The 17,223-nt window shown below is 50.1% G+C and overlaps 1 protein-coding gene across 5 annotated transcripts; it reads left to right on the top strand.

Moving 5' to 3' along the window:
- Positions 1-11,122: 11,122 nt before the first annotated feature.
- Positions 11,123-16,073, top strand: ccdc103 (coiled-coil domain containing 103). 5 transcript variants are annotated; one of them, XM_056406334.1, is made up of 4 exons: positions 11,123-11,474; positions 13,563-13,676; positions 15,657-15,802; positions 15,870-16,073. In XM_056406334.1, exons 3-4 carry the CDS (start codon positions 15,660-15,662, stop codon positions 16,039-16,041), a joined length of 315 nt encoding a protein of 104 aa, XP_056262309.1. In that variant the 5' UTR covers positions 11,123-11,474; positions 13,563-13,676; positions 15,657-15,659; the 3' UTR covers positions 16,042-16,073. The 5 variants fall into 5 exon arrangements, with proteins under 5 accessions (XP_056262309.1, XP_056262308.1, XP_056262306.1 ...); XM_056406333.1 differs by having other exon boundaries at positions 13,558-13,676; XM_056406331.1 differs by lacking the exon at positions 13,563-13,676 and having other exon boundaries at positions 11,125-11,474.
- Positions 16,074-17,223: the final 1,150 nt, after the last annotated feature.

The raw sequence follows: 17,223 nt of genomic DNA, 5'->3' as shown, positions 1-17,223 counted from the left end.
AGACCTCTAGACCTCTAGACCACCAGACCTCTAGACCACTAGACCACCAGACCTCTAGACCACTAGACCTCTAGACCACTAGACCTCTAGACCACTAGACCTCTAGACCACCAGACCTCTAGACCTCTAGACCACTAGACCACCAGACCTCTAGACCACTAGACCTCTAGACCACCAGACCTCTAGACCACTAGACCACCAGACCTCTAGACCACCAGACCTCTAGACCACTAGACCTCTAGACCACTAGACCACTAGACCTCTAGACCACCAGACCACTAGACCACTAGACCTCTAGACCACCAGACCACTAGACCTCTAGACCTCTAGACCACTAGACCACCAGACCACTAGACCTCTAGACCACTAGACCTCTAGACCACTAGACCTCTATACCTCTAGACCACTAGACCTCTAGACCTCTAGACCACCAGACCTCTAGACCACCAGACCACTAGACCTCTAGACCACTAGACCTCTAGACCACCAGACCTCTAGACCACCAGACCTCTAGACCACTAGACCTCTAGACCTCTAGACCACCAGACCTCTAGACCACCAGACCTCTAGACCACTAGACCACCAGACCTCTAGACCAACAGACCACTAGACCACCAGACCTCTAGACCACTAGACCACCAGACCTCTAGACCACTAGACCTCTAGACCACCAGACCTCTAGACCACCAGACCTCTAGACCACCAGACCACTAGACCTCTAGACCACCAGACCTCTAGACCACCAGACCTCTAGACCACTAGACCACCAGACCACTAGACCACCAGACCTCTAGACCACTAGACCTCTAGACCACCAGACCTCTAGACCACTAGACCTCTAGACCACCAGACCTCTAGACCTCTAGACCACTAGACCTCTAGACCACCAGACCTCTAGACCACCAGACCTCTAGACCTCTAGACCACCAGACCTCTAGACCACCAGACCTCTAGACCACTAGACCACCAGACCTCTAGACCTCTAGACCACCAGACCTCTAGACCACCAGACCTCTAGACCACTAGACCACCAGACCTCTAGACCTCTAGACCACCAGACCACTAGACCTCTAGACCACCAGACCTCTAGACCACTAGACCACCAGACCTCTAGACCACCAGACCTCTAGACTACTAGACCACTAGACCTCTAGACCACCAGACCTCTAGACCACTAGACCACCAGACCTCTAGACCTCTAGACCACCAGACCTCGAGACCTCTAGACCACCAGACCTCTAGACCTCTAGACCTCTAGACCTCTAGACCTCTAGACCACCAGACCACTAGACCTCTAGACCACTAGACCACTAGACCTCTAGACCACCAGACCTCTAGACCACTAGACCACCAGACCTCTAGACTACTAGACCTCTAGACCACTAGACCTCTAGACCTATAGACAACTAGAACTCTAGACCACTAGACCTCTAGACCTCTAGGCAACTAGACCTCTAGACCTCTAGACCACCAGACCTCTAGACCTCTAGACCTCTAGACCACTAGACCTCTAGACCTCTAGACCACCAGACCACTAGACCTCTAGACCACTAGACCTCTAGACCACTAGACCTCTAGACCACCAGACCTCTAGACCACCAGACCTCTAGACCACTAGACCTCTAGACCACCAGACCTCTAGACCTCTAGACCACCAGACCTCTAGACCACTAGACCACCAGACCTCTAGACCACTAGACCTCTAGACCACCAGACCACTAGACCACTAGACCTCTAGACCACTAGACCTCTAGACCTCTAGACCACTAGACCTCTAGACCTCTAGACCACCAGCCCTCTAGACCACCAGACCTCTAGACCACCAGACCTCTAGACCACTAGACCACCAGACCTCTAGACCTCTAGACCACTAGACCTCTAGACCACTAGACCTCTAGACCACCAGACCACTAGACCACTAGACCACCAGACCTCTAGACCACTAGACCACTAGACCTCTAGACCACTAGATCTCTAGACCACCAGACCACTAGACCTCTAGACCACTAGACCTCTAGACCACTAGACCTCTAGACCACTAGACCACTAGACCACCAGACCTCTAGACCACCAGACCTCTAGACCACTAGACCTCTAGACCACCAGACCTCTAGACCACTAGACCTCTAGACCACCAGACCTCTAGACCACCAGACCTCTAGACCACCAGACCTCTAGACCACCAGACCTCTAGACCTCTAGACCACCAGACCACCAGACCTCTAGACCACTAGACCACCAGACCTCTAGACCACTAGACCACTAGACCTCTAGAACTCTAGACCACCAGACCTCTAGACCACTAGACCTCTAGACCACTAGACCTCTAGACCACTAGACCTCTAGACCTCTAGACCACTAGACCTCTAGACCACTAGACCTCTAGACCACCAGACCTCTAGACCACCAGACCTCTAGACCACTAGACCTCTAGACCACCAGACCACTAGACCTCTAGACCACCAGACCACTAGACCTCTAGACCACTAGACCTCTAGACCACTAGACCTCTAGACCACCAGACCTCTAGACCACTAGACCTCTAGACCACTAGACCTCTAGACCACTAGACCTCTAGACCACTAGACCTCTAGACCACCAGACCACTAGACCTCTAGACCACTAGACCTCTAGACCACCAGACCTCTAGACCACCAGACCTCTAGACCACTAGACCTCTAGACCACCAGACCTCTAGACCACTAGACCACCAGACCACTAGACCTCTAGACCTCTAGACCACTAGACCTCTAGACCACTAGACCTCTAGACCACCAGACCTCTAGACCACTAGACCACCAGACCTCTAGACCTCTAGACCACCAGACCTCTAGACCACCAGACCTCTAGACCACCAGACCTCTAGACCACTAGACCACCAGACCTCTAGACCACTAGACCTCTAGACCACCAGACCTCTAGACCACCAGACCTCTAGACCACCAGACCTCTAGACCACCAGACCTCTAGACCACTAGACCACCAGACCTCTAGACCACTAGACCACCAGACCTCTAGACCACCAGACCTCTAGACCACCAGACCTCTAGACCACTAGACCTCTAGACCTCTAGACCACCAGACCTCTAGACCTCTAGACCACTAGACCTCTAGACCACCAGACCTCTAGACCACTAGACCTCTAGACCACCAGACCTCTAGACCACCAGACCACTAGACCTCTAGACCACCAGACCTCTAGACCTCTAGACCACTAGACCTCTAGACCACTAGACCTCTAGACCACCAGACCTCTAGACCACTAGACCTCTAGACCACCAGACCTCTAGACCACTAGACCTCTAGACCACTAGACCACCAGACCACCAGACCTCTAGACCACCAGACCTCTAGACCACAGACCTCTAGAGCACCAGACCACCAGACCTCTAGACCACTAGACCTCTAGACCACCAGACCTCTAGACCACCAGACCTCTAGACCACCAGACCTCTAGACCACTAGACCTCTATACCCAGACCTCTAGACCACCAGACCTCTAGACCACTAGACCTCTAGACCAGACCACAGACCTCTAGACCACCAGACCTCTAGACCACCCAGACCCAGACCTCTAGACCACCAGACCTCAGACCACCAGACCACTAGACCTCTAGACCTCTAGACGACCAGACCACTAGACCTCTAGACCACCAGACCTCTAGACCACCAGACCTCTAGACCACTAGACCACTAGACCTCTAGACCACTAGACCTCTAGACCACCAGACCTCTAGACCACCAGACCACTAGACCTCTAGACCACTAGACCACCAGACCTCTAGACCACTAGACCTCTAGACCTCTAGACCACTAGACCTCTAGACCACCAGACCACTAGACCTCTAGACCTCTAGACCACCAGACCTCTAGACCACTAGACCACCAGACCTCTAGACCACCAGACCTCTAGACCACTAGACCTCTAGACCACCAGACCTCTAGACCACCAGACCTCTAGACCACCAGACCTCTAGACCACTAGACCACCAGACCTCTAGACCACCAGACCTCTAGACCACCAGACCACCAGACCTCTAGACCACCAGACCTCTAGACCACCAGACCTCTAGACCACCAGACCTCTAGACCACTAGACCTCTAGACCACTAGACCTCTAGACCACCAGACCTCTAGACCACCAGACCTCTAGACCACTAGACCACCAGACCTCTAGACCACCAGACCTCTAGACCACTAGACCACCAGACCTCTAGACCACCAGACCTCTAGACCACCAGACCTCTAGACCACTAGACCTCTAGACCACCAGACCTCTAGACCACTAGACCACCAGACCTCTAGACCACCAGACCTCTAGACCACTAGACCACCAGACCTCTAGACCACTAGACCACCAGACCACTAGACCACCAGACCTCTAGACCACTAGACCTCTAGACCACCAGACCACTAGACCACCAGACCTCTAGACCACTAGACCACCAGACCACTAGACCACTAGACCACCAGACCTCTAGACCACCAGACCTCTAGACCTCTAGACCACCAGACCTCTAGACCACTAGACCTCTAGACCACTAGACCACCAGACCTCTAGACCACCAGACCACTAGACCTCTAGACCACCAGACCTCTAGACCACTAGACCTCTAGACCACTAGACCACCAGACCTCTAGACCACCAGACCTCTAGACCACCAGACCTCTAGACCACAGACCACCAGACCACAGACCACCAGACCTCTAGACCACTAGACCACCAGACCTCTAGACCACCAGACCTCTAGACCACCAGACCACTAGACCACCAGACCTCTAGACCTCTAGACCACTAGACCACCAGACCACTAGACCACGGGACCACCAGACCTCTAGACCACGGGACGGCTAGACCACCAGACCACTAGACCACGGGACCACTAGACCACCAGACCTCTAGACCACTAGACCACTAGACCACCAGACCACTAGACCACGGGACCACTAGACCACCAGACCTCTAGACCACTAGACCACCAGACCACGGGACTACTAGACCACGGGACGGCTAGACCACCAGACCACCAGACCTCTAGACCACTAGACCACGGGACCACTAGACCACTAGACCACCAGACCACGGGACCACCAGACCTCTAGACCACGGGACCACCAGACCACGGGACCACCAGACCTCTAGACCACCAGACCACGGGACCACCAGACCTCTAGACCACCAGACCGCTAGACCACCAAGACCTGGGGCCATGTGACCCGTGTGTGTGGTCTGTCCCCAGAGGTCCAGGACTACAGCCTGAAGGTGTCCTACCTGAAGGACCTGGTCAGCGCTCTGCCGCTGCCCAACCACGACACCATGGAGCTGCTGTTCAGACACCTGTGCCGGTGAGCCCCTGTCCTGTGGACCCGGTTCCCCCTGAAGCAGGACCTGATGCTGCCGGTCTGTCTCTGCAGGGTGATCGAGCACAAGAGTCCAGTTCAGAGCCGTCGCCATCGTGTTCAGGGCCCACGTTGCTCCGCCCCCAGACCGAGTCCTCAACATGACGGTCCACATGGTGTTCCAGAGCCAGATCGTGGAGCTCATGCTCAAAGTTCCACGCCGTCTTCCCCAGCGGGGGACCTCCTGGAGCTCCTCTGGGACCTCCTGGAGCTCCTCTGGGACCTCTTGAGCTCCTCTGAGAGCTCTTGGGCTCCTCTGGGACCTCTTGGAGCTCCTCTGTGACCTCCTGGTGCTCCTCTGGGACCTCTTGGAGCTCCTCTGGGGCCTCCTGGTGCTCCTCTGGGACCTCTTGGAGCTCCTCTGAGACCTCCTGGAGCTCCTCTGGGACCTCTTGGAGCTCCTCTGGGACCTCCTGGAGCTCCTCTGGGACCTCCTGGAGCTCCTCTGGGACCTCTTGGAGCTCCTCTGGGACCTCCTGGAGCTCCTCTGGGACCTCTTGGAGCTCCTCTGAGAGCTCTTGGAGCTCCTCTGGGACCTCTTGGAGCTCCTCTGAGACCTCCTGGAGCTCCTCTGGGACCTCTTGGAGCTCCTCTGAGAGCTCTTGGAGCTCCTCTGGGACCTCTTGGAGCTCCTCTGAGACCTCCTGGAGCTCCTCTGGGACCTCTTGGAGCTCCTCTGGGACCTCCTGGAGCTCCTCTGGGACCTCCTGGAGCTCCTCTGGGACCTCTTGGGCTCCTCTGAGAGCTCCTGGAGCTCCTCTGGGACCTCTTGGAGCTCCTCTGGGACCTCCTGGAGCTCCTCTGGGACCTCCTGGAGCTCCTCTGGGACCTCTTGGGCTCCTCTGAGACCTCCTGGAGCTCCTCTGGGACCTCTGGGAGCTCCTCTGGGACCTCCTGGAGCTCCTCTGGGACCTCCTGGAGCTCCTCTGAGACCTCTTCCTGAACCCGAGCAGCCCTGGACGCCTCGCTGCCGAGGTCCTCCTGTCTGTCCTCCCTCCTGTCTGTCCTCCCTCCTGTCTGTCCTCTCCTGTCTGTCCTCCCTCCTGTCTGTCCTCTCTCCTGTCTGTCCTCTCCTGTCTGTCCTCCCTCCTGTCTGTCCTCTCTCCTGTCTGTCCTCCCTCCTGTCTGTCCTCTCCTGTCTGTCCTCCCTCCTGTCTGTCCTCTCTCCTGTCTGTCCTCCCTCCTGTCTGTCCTCTCTCCTGTCTGTCCTCCCTCCTGTCTGTCCTCTCTCCTGTCTGTCCTCTCTCCTGTCTGTCCTCTCTCCTGTCTGTCCTCCCTCCTGTCTGTCCTCTCTCCTGTCTGTCCTCTCTCCTGTCTGTCCTCCCTCCTGTCTGTCCTCCCTCCTGTCTGTCCTCTCCTGTCTGTCCTCTCCTGTCTGTCCTCCCTCCTGTCTGTCCTCCCTCCTGTCTGTCCACTCCTGTCTGTCCTCCCTCCTGTCTGTCCTCTCTCCTGTCTGTCCTCTCCTGTCTGTCCTCCCTCCTGTCTGTCCTCTCTCCTGTCTGTCCTCTCTCCTGTCTGTCCTCTCCTGTCTGTCCTCTCTCCTGTCTATCCTCTCCTGTCTGTCCTCCCTCCTGTCTGTCCTCTCCTGTCTGTCCTCTCCTGTATGTCCTCCCTCCTGTCTGTCCTCTCTCCTGTCTGTCCTCCCTCCTGTCTGTCCTCCCTCCTGTCTGTCCCCTCCTGTCTGTCCTCTCTCCTGTCTTTCCTCTCTCCTGTCTGTCCTCCCTCCTGTCTGTCCTCCCTCCTGTCTGTCCTCTCCTGTCTGTCCTCTCCTGTCTGTCCTCTCCTGTCCTGTCCTCCTGTCTGTCCTCTCTCCTGTCTGTCCTCTCTCCTGTCTGTCCTCTCTCCTGTCTGTCCTCTCCTGTCTGTCCTCTCCTGTCTGTCCTCTCTCCTGTCTGTCCTCCCTCCTGTCTGTCCTCTCCTGTCTGTCCTCCCTCCTGTCTGTCCTCTCTCCTGTCTGTCCTCTCTCCTGTCTGTCCTCTCTCCTGTCTGTCCTCTCCTGTCTGTCCTCCCTCCTGTCTGTCCTCCCTCCTGTCTGTCCTCTCCTGTCTGTCCTCTCTCCTGTCTGTCCTCCCTCCTGTCTGTCCTCCCTCCTGTCTGTCCTCTCTCCTGTCTATCCTCTCCTGTCTGTCCTCCCTCCTGTCTGTCCTCTCCTGTCTGTCCTCTCTCCTGTCTGTCCTCTCCTGTCTGTCCTCTCCTGTCTGTCCTCCCTCCTGTCTGTCCTCTCTCCTGTCTGTCCTCTCTCCTGTCTGTCCTCTCCTGTCTGTCCTCTCTCCTGTCTATCCTCTCTCCTGTCTGTCCTCCCTCCTGTCTGTCCTCTCCTGTCTGTCCTCCCTCCTGTCTGTCCTCTCTCCTGTCTGTCCTCCCTCCTGTCTGTCCTCCCTCCTGTCTGTCCTCCCTCCTGTCTGTCCCCTCCTGTCTGTCCTCTCTCCTGTCTGTCCTCTCTCCTGTCTGTCCTCCCTCCTGTCTGTCCTCCCTCCTGTCTGTCCTCTCTCCTGTCTGTCCTCTCCTGTCTGTCCTCCCTCCTGTCTGTCCTCCCTCCTGTCTGTCCTCCTGTCTGTCCTCTCCTGTCTGTCCTCCCTCCTGTCTGTCCTCTCTCCTGTCTGTCCTCTCTCCTGTCTGTCCTCTCCTGTATGTCCTCCCTCCTGTATGTCCTCTCCTGTCTGTCCTCTCTCCTGTCTGTCCTCCCTCCTGTCTGTCCTCTCCTGTCTGTCCTCCCTCCTGTATGTCCTCTCCTGTCTGTCCTCCCTCCTGTCTGTCCTCTCCTGTATGTCCTCCCTCCTGTCTGTCCTCCCTCCTGTCTGTCCTCCTGTCTGTCCTCTCCTGTCTGTCCTCTCTCCTGTCTGTCCCCTCCTGTCTGTCCTCTCTCCTGTCTGTCCTCCTCCTGTCTGTCCTCCCTCCTGTCTGTCCTCTCCTGTCTGTCCTCTCCTGTCTGTCCTCTCCTGTCTGTCCTCCTGTCTGACCTCTCCTGTCTGTCCTCCCTCCTGTCTGTCCTCTCTCCTGTCTGTCCTCTCTCCTGTCTGTCCTCCCTCCTGTCTGTCCTCCTCTCTGTCCTCCCTGTCTGTCCTCCTCCTGTCTGTCGTCGCTGCTGTCTGTCCTCTCCTGTCTGTCCTCTCCTGTCTGTCCTCCCTCCTGTCTGTCCTCTCCTGTCTGTCCTCCCTCCTGTCTGTCCTCTCTCCTGTCTGTCCTCTCCTGTCCTCCTGTCTGTCCTCTCCTGTCTGTCCTCCCTCCTGTCTGTCCTCCTGTCTGTCCTCTCCTGTCTGTCCTCCCTCCTGTCTGTCCTCTCCTGTCTCCTGTCTGTCCTCCTCCTGTCTGTCCTCTCCTGTCTGTCCTCCTCCTGTCTGTCCTCTCTCCTGTCTGTCCTCTCCTGTCTGTCCTCCTCCTGTCTGTCCTCTCCTGTCTGTCCTCCTGTCTGTCCTCCTCCTGTCTGTCCTCCCTCCTGTCTGTCCTCCCTCCTGTCTGTCCTCTCTCCTGTCTTTCCTCTCTCCTGTCTGTCCTCCCTCCTGTCTGTCCTCTCTCCTGTCTGTCCTCTCCTGTATGTCCTCCCTCCTGTCTGTCCTCCTCCTGTCTGTCCTCTCCTGTATGTCCTCCCTCCTGTCTGTCCTCCTGTCTGTCCTCTCCTGTCTGTCCTCCCTCCTGTCTGTCCTCTCTCCTGTCTGTCCTCTCTCCTGTCTGTCCTCCCTCCTGTCTGTCCTCTCCTGTCTGTCCTCCCTCCTGTCTGTCCTCTCCTGTCTGTCCTCCCTCCTGTCTGTCCTCCCTCCTGTCTGTCCTCCTGTCTGTCCTCCTGTCTGTCCTCCCTCCTGTCTGTCCTCTCCTGTCTGTCCTCCCTCCTGTCTGTCCTCTCTCCTGTCTGTCCTCTCCTGTCTGTCCTCCCTCCTGTCTGTCCTCCCTCCTGTCTGTCCTCTCCTGTCTGTCCTCCCTCCTGTCTGTCCTCTCTCCTGTCTGTCCTCTCTCCTGTCTGTCCTCTCTCCTGTCTGTCCTCTCCTGTCTGTCCTCTCTCCTGTCTGTCCTCCTGTCTGTCCTCTCCTGTCTGTCCTCCTCTGTCCTGTCCTCCTGTCTGTCCTCCTCCTGTCTGTCCTCTCTCCTGTCTGTCCTCCTCCCTCCTGTCTGTCCTCTCCTGTCTGTCCTCTCCTGTCTGTCCTCTCCTGTCTGTCCTCCTCCTGTCTGTCCTCTCCTGTCTGTCCTCTCTCCTGTCTGTCCTCTCCTGTCTGTCCTCCCTCCTGTCTGTCCTCCCTCCTGTCTGTCCTCTCCTGTCTGTCCTCCCTCCTGTCTGTCCTCTCTCCTGTCTGTCCTCCCTCCTGTCTGTCCTCTCCTGTCTGTCCTCTCTCCTGTCTGTCCTCTCTCCTGTCTGTCCTCTCTCCTGTCTGTCCTCTCCTGTCTGTCCTCTCTCCTGTCTGTCCTCCCTCCTGTCTGTCCTCCCTCCTGTCTGTCCTCTCTCCTGTCTGTCCTCTCTCCTGTCTGTCCTCTCTCCTGTCCTCTCCTGTCTGTCCTCCCTCCTGTCTGTCCTCCCTCCTGTCTGTCCTCTCTCCTGTCTGTCCTCTCTCCTGTCTGTCCTCCCTCCTGTCTGTCCTCTCTCCTGTCTGTCCTCCCTCCTGTCTGTCCTCTCTCCTGTCTGTCCTCCCTGTCCTCTCTGTCTGTCCATGTTTATAAGGTCTCAGGAGCAGCTGATGTCCCCAGTCCTGATCCATCAGCAGCCGTCTGTGTGGCGTTCACTGTCTCTGGAGAACACAGAGACATTTCAATAGAAGGTTCAGAGGACCCAGGACGTCTCCCTGAGGGACACCACAAGTTATTAAAGACAGAAAAGCAGAATATGAATGTGTTATAGGGACGAGTTTTAGAGAAAAATTCTTTTTGTCAGGTGAATTTTATAAATGCTAATCTGTAAAACGCTGTATGTTTTATCGGTTGAGTTTGTGTATTACAGATATAGAACAAAGTCAACGTGGAGGTGATTAAATGAAATGAAACCGTCTCTGGCTCACGCTTTTTGTTCCATGGAAACCAAAAGCTGCTTCTGAATGACGTCACAACATCTGGACCAGAACCTCACACAGCTGCCTGGAGAACCAGACTCGCTATGATGAGGAGGACCTGGGATGTAGGGGGTCCGTGTCATCGTGTAGCGATGAAGCGGTTATTACTGCCGTGGTGGGCGGCTCCTCCTGGGTCCACCCAGACCCCAGAGCGTCCCGGTGCCGGAGAGGACCAGACCTGCAGGGACACACGAGTTTGACTCATCGGCATGTTGGCGCCGTTTCTCTCGTTTAGCAGCTGCTTGTGTTCTTTTGTACATTTAGAACCCCTGTGGACCTCCAGACCGCGAGACCTCAGACCTCCAGACCGCCAGGAGTCTTCAGCGGTCACAGACAAGTTGAAAACTTCTGCTTCTTCAAAGGGAAGTTAAAGCGTCATGTGTTAAAGCTGCATTCTCTCTTTTGACCACCAGGGGCGACTCCTCTGGTTATATATAAGTCTATCGTCATGTGTTAGAGCTGCATTATCTCTTCTGACCACCAGGGCGACTCCTCTGGTTGTTTAGAAGTCTATGATTCATGTGTAGAAGCTGCATTATCTGTCCTGACCACCAGGGGAAAGTCCTCTGGTTGTATAGAAGTCTATTATAGTTGGTAGGTTTTATTTAAATAAGCATTGATGCTGCACATGCCCCATCGCCCAGCAGGTGGTGGCCCCATTGAACACATTGAAGGAGAATGGTGTAGTTCCTTCTCCATCCAGCGGCGGCAGCACTGAGCTCCTGAACTCCAGTCAGATAGAAGAAGATACAATGAGCTGTTTGACCCGCGCCAGTTTAAACCAGTTCACCTGAGCTCAGCCAGTTTCATGAGTCCTCATCCGTGTGACGTCATCACCCACCCAGCGAACCACAGTGAGACCTCCGTCCGTCCTCCGCGCCGCCTCGGTCCCCCTCGGTCCCTCGGTCCCCCGGCCGCCTCGGTCTCTGAAGTGGTGCTAACAGGTCACAACAAAGAACAGCAGTGCGCAGCCGCGGTCCGCCATCCCGTTGCTAAGGAGACGGTTTGTTGTTTCTGATCCACGAGCATCTCCAGCTTCAGGTGAGCTAGGACTTGTACACTAATATTAGTACTTGTACTACTAACAGGGTACTTCTACACTAGTATAGTACTTCTACACTAGTATTAGTACTTGTACATGAGTATTTGTACACTAGTATTAGTATTTGTACACTAGTATTAGTATTTGTACACTCGTATTAGTACTTGTACACTAGTATTAGTACTTGTACACTTGTATTAGTTTTTGTACACTAGTATTAGTACTTGTACACTAGTATTAGTATTTGTACACTAGTATTTGTACACTAGTATTAGTATTAGTACACTAGTATTAGTACTTGTACACTAGAATTAGTACTTGTACATTAGTATTTGTACACTAGTATTAGTACTTGTACATTAGTATTTGTACACTAGTATTAGTACTTGTACTAGTATTTGTACACTAGTATTAGTACTTGTACACTAGTATTGGTACTTGTACACTAGTATTAGTACTTGTACACTAGTATTTGTACACTAGTATTAGTATTTGTACACTAGTATTAGTATTTGTACACTTGTATTAGTACTTGTACACTAGTATTTGTACACTAGTACTAGTATTTGTACACTGGTATTAGTACACTAGTATTAGTACTTGTACACTAGTATTAGTACTTGTACACTAGTATTAGTATTTGTACACTAGTATTAGTACACTAGTATTAGTGCTTGTACACTGGTATTAGTTTGTACACTAGTATTAGTACTTGTACACTAGTATTAGTACTTGTACACTAGTATTAGTATTTGTACACTAGTATTAGTACACTAGTATTAGTATTTGTACACTAGTATTAGTACTTGTACACTAGTATTAGTACTTGTACACTAGTATTAGTACTTGTACACTAGTATTAGTATTTGTACACTAGTATTAGTATTTGTACACTAGTATTAGTACTTGTACACTAGTATTAGCTTGTGCACTAGTATTGTGCACTAGTATTAGTACTTGTACATTAGTATTTGTACACTAGTATTAGTATGTGCACACTAGTGGTACTTGTACACTGGTATTAGTGTTTGTACACTAGTATTTGTGCACTGGTATTAATGCACTGCATTATTGCACACTAGTATTAGTATTGTACACTAGTATTAGTACTTGTGCACTAGTATTAGTACTTGTACACTAGTATTTGTACTAGTATTAGTACACTAGTATTAGTGTTTGTGCACTAGTATTATTTGTACACTAGTATTTGTACACTAGTATTAGTGCTTGTACACTAGTATTAGTGTTTGTACATTAGTATTTGTACACTAGTATTAGTACGTGTACATTAGTATTAGTATTACACTAGTATTAGTGTTGTGCACTAGTATTAGTACTTGTACACTAGTATTAGTGCTTGCACTGCACTAGTATTAGTATTTGTACACTAGTATTAGTGCTTGTGCATTAGTATTTGCACACTAGTATTAGACATGCTTGCACATAGTATTAGTATTTGTGCACACTAGTATTAGTATTGCACAGTAGTATAGTACATTTGTACACTAGTATTAGTACTTGTGCACACCAGTATTAGTACTTGTACACTAGTATTAGTATTTGTACACCAGTATTAGTATTTGTACACTAGTATTAGCACTTACACTAGTATTAGTATTTGCACATTAGTATTTGTACTAGTATTAGTATTTGTACACTAGTATTAGTACTTGTTACACTAGTATTAGTATTTGTACACTAGTATTAGTACTTGTACATTAGTATTTGTACACTAGTATTATTAGTATTTGTACACTAGTATTAGTACTTGTACATTAGTATTTGTACACTAGTATTAGTACTTGTACACTAGTATTAGTACTTGTACACTAGTATTAGTATTTGTACACTAGTATTAGTACTTGTACACTAGTATTAGTATTTGTACACTAGTATTTGTACACTAGTATTAGTACGTGTACATTAGTATTTGTACACTAGTATTAGTACTTGTACATTAGTATTTGTACACTAGTATTAGTACTAGTATTGTCATGACTTGTCACGGTTGTCGCAGCGAGAGAGGACCCAAATGCCGACATTTACTGAACAAACTAATATTTACTTCCAAAACTTCCAAAGACCAGACAGGACCGACAAACACGCGGACCAAACAGTACGAAGCCACACTGGGAACGAGACGAACAGGGTTTACATCCACAGGCAGGCGGAGGTGATTGGACAACGGGGAACAGACACAGGTGAACACAATGAGGGCGGGGCCAGCAACCACACAGGAGGAACCAATCAGGACCAGGGCAGCCAATCACAGGGAGACAGACGACACAAGGACTTCAAAACCAGACACACAACCAGACACAAACTACAGATCCTAACAAGTATGAGTACTTGTACTTGTACACTAGTATTAGTACTTGTACACTAGTATTAGTATTTGTACACTAGTATTGGTACTTGTACACTAGTATTAGTATTTGTACACTAGTATTGGTATTTGTACACTAGTATTGGTACTTGTACACTAGTATTAGTATTTGTACACTAGTATTAGTATTTGTACACTTGTATTAGTACTTGTACACTAGTATTAGTACTTGTACACTAGTATTAGTATTTGTACACTAGTATTAGTACACTAGTATTAGTACTTGTACACTAGTATTAGTACTTGTACACTAGTATTAGTACTTGTACATTAGTATTTGTACACTAGTATTAGTACTTGTACACTAGTATTAGTACTTGTACACTAGTATTAGTATTTGTACACTAGTATTAGTACTTGTACACTAGTATTAGTATTTGTACACTAGTATTTGTACACTAGTATTAGTACGTGTACATTAGTATTTGTACACTAGTATTAGTACTTGTACATTAGTATTTGTACACTAGTATTAGTACTAGTATTGTCATGACTTGTCACGGTTGTCGCAGCGAGAGAGGACCCAAATGCCGACATTTACTGAACAAACTAATATTTACTTCCAAAACTTCCAAAGACCAGACAGGACCGACAAACACGCGGACCAAACAGTACGAAGCCACACTGGGAACGAGACGAACAGGGTTTACATCCACAGGCAGGCGGAGGTGATTGGACAACGGGAACAGACACAGGTGAACACAATGAGCGGCTAGTAATCACACAGGAGTAACCAATCAGGACCAGTACAGCCAATCACAGGAGACAGGCGACACAAGGACTTCAAAACCAGACACAGAACCAGACACAATTACTACAGATCCTAACAAGTATTAGTACTTGTACTTGTACACTAGTATTAGAACTTGTACACTAGTATTAGTATTTGTACTAGTATTAGTACTTGTACACTAGTATTAGTATTTGTACACTAGTATTAGTATTTGTACTAGTATTAGAACTTGTACACTAGTATTAGTACTTGTACACTAGTATTAGTATTTGTACACTAGTATTAGTATTTGTACTAGTATTAGGACGTGTACACTAGTATTAGTATTTGTACACTAGTATTAGTACACTAGTATTGGTACTTGTACAGTATTGGTACTAGTATTAGTACTTGTACACTAGTATTAGTATTGTGCACTAGTATTAGTACTTGCACACTAGTATTAGTACTTACTAGTATTAGTATTTGTACACTAGTATTAGTATTTGTACTAGTATTAGGACGTGTACACTAGTATTAGTATTTGTACACTAGTATTAGTATTTGTACACTAGTATTAGTATTTGTACTAGTATTAGGACGTGTACACTAGTATTATAACTTGTACACTAGTATTAGTACTTGTACACTAGTATTAGTATTTGTACTAGTATTAGAACTTGTACACTAGTATTAGTACTTGTACACTAGTATTAGTACTTGTACACTAGTATTAGTATTTGTACACTAGTATTAGTATTTGTACTAGTATTAGGACGTGTACACTAGTATTAGTATTTGTACACTAGTATTAGTATTTGTACTAGTATTAGAACTTGTACACTAGTATTAGTGTTTGCACTAGTATTAGTACTTGTACACTCAGTATTAGTATTTGTACTAGTATTAGTATTTGTACTAGTATTAGTACTTGTACACTAGTATTAGTATTTGTACTAGTATTAGAACTTGTACACTAGTATTAGTATTTGTACTAGTATTAGTACTTGTACACTAGTATTAGTACTTGTACATGTGATCAGTGCTGCAGCCGATTGGTCCGATCCGTTGTGACATCATCAGGTCATGGCGGGGTCCGATGATGTCATCGACTTCTCGCTGCTCGAGGGCGAGCTGCAGGCGGCGGTCCGGACCGAGCGGCGCCACCACCGAGAGAACCAGGCCAAGCTGAGGGCCGTCAGCCAGGGGGTCTCCTACAGCCAGTTCAGGTAGGTCCTGGTCCTGGACCGTCCTGGTCCTGGAACCAGGCTCTGAGTGTGTGTCTGTGTCCTCCAGGGACCTGGTCTCGAGCTGCCACCTGAACCCTCTGGGGAGGAGCGATAAAGACGGATCTCCTCGGAACCAGCCCTGGAACCCGGTCGCCCCGGACAACAAGCCCTGGAACCCGGTCGCCCCGGGCAACCAGCCCTGGAACCCGGTCGCCCCGGACAACCAGGGAGGACGTTGATGAGGCGGGTCACATTAAAGAATCACTTTTCATCATCGTCTTTCATTTAAAGGAACAGAATGAGATCTGAATCGGCTCCTCTTAGTCCAGTTCGGGTCGGGGGTCGTCTCGGGTCGGGCAGCAGACCCAGCAGGCGGACCCTGGTGACCGTGTTGGTGACCCTAATGTTGGTCTTGCTGGTGACCTTGATGGTGACCTTGTTGGTGACCTTGATGGTGACCTTGATGGTGACCTTGTTGGTGACCCTAATGTTGGTCTTGATGGTGACCTTGATGGTGACCTTGTTGGTGACCTTGATGGTGACCTTGTTGGTGACCCTAATGTTGGTCTTGTTGGTGACCTTGATGGTGACCTTGATGGTGACCTTGTTGGTGACCCTAATGTTGGTCTTGTTGGTGACCGTGTTGGTGACTTTGATGGTGACCTTGTTGGTGACCCTAATGTTGGTCTTGTTGGTGACCTTGATGGTAACCTTGATGGTGACCTTGTTGGTGACCCTAATGTTGGTCTTGTTGGTGACCTTGATGGTGACCCTAATGTTGGTGTTGTTGGTGACCTTGTTGGTGACCCTAATGTTGGTCTTGATGGTGACCTTGATGGTGACCTTGTTGGTGACCTTGATGGTGACACTAATGTTGGTATTGTTGGTGACCTTGATGGTAACCTTGATGTGACCTTGTTGGTGACCCTAATGTTGGTCTTGTTGGTGACCTTGATGGTGACCTTGTTGGTGACCCTAATGTTGGTCTTGTTGGTGACCCTAATGTTGGTCGTGTTGGTGACCTTGATGGTGACCCTAATCTTGGTCTTGTTGGTGACCCTAATGTTGGTCTTGTTGGTGACCTTGATGGTGACCTTGTTGGTGACCCTAATGTTGGTCTTGTTGGTGACCTTGATGGTGACCTTGTTGGTGACCCTAATGTTGGTCTTGTTGGTGACCTTGATGGTAACCTTGATGGTGACCTTGTTGGTGACCCTAATCTTGGTCTTGTTGGTGACCCTAATGTTGGTCTTGTTGGTGACCGTGTTGGTGACCTTGATGGTGACCCTAATCTTGGTCTTGTTGGTGACCTTGATGGTGATCTTGTTGGTGACCCTAATGTTGGTCTTGTTGGTGACCTTGATGGTGACCTTTTTGGTGACCCTTATGTTGGACTTGTTGGTGACCTTGATGGTAACCTT

This window comes from Pseudoliparis swirei, chromosome 23 (genome assembly GCF_029220125.1).
Source record: "Pseudoliparis swirei isolate HS2019 ecotype Mariana Trench chromosome 23, NWPU_hadal_v1, whole genome shotgun sequence".
Lineage (NCBI taxonomy): Eukaryota > Metazoa > Chordata > Actinopteri > Perciformes > Liparidae > Pseudoliparis > Pseudoliparis swirei.
The sequence above is the reverse complement of the archived record's forward strand: the minus strand, read 5'-3'. Positions and strand labels throughout refer to the sequence as shown.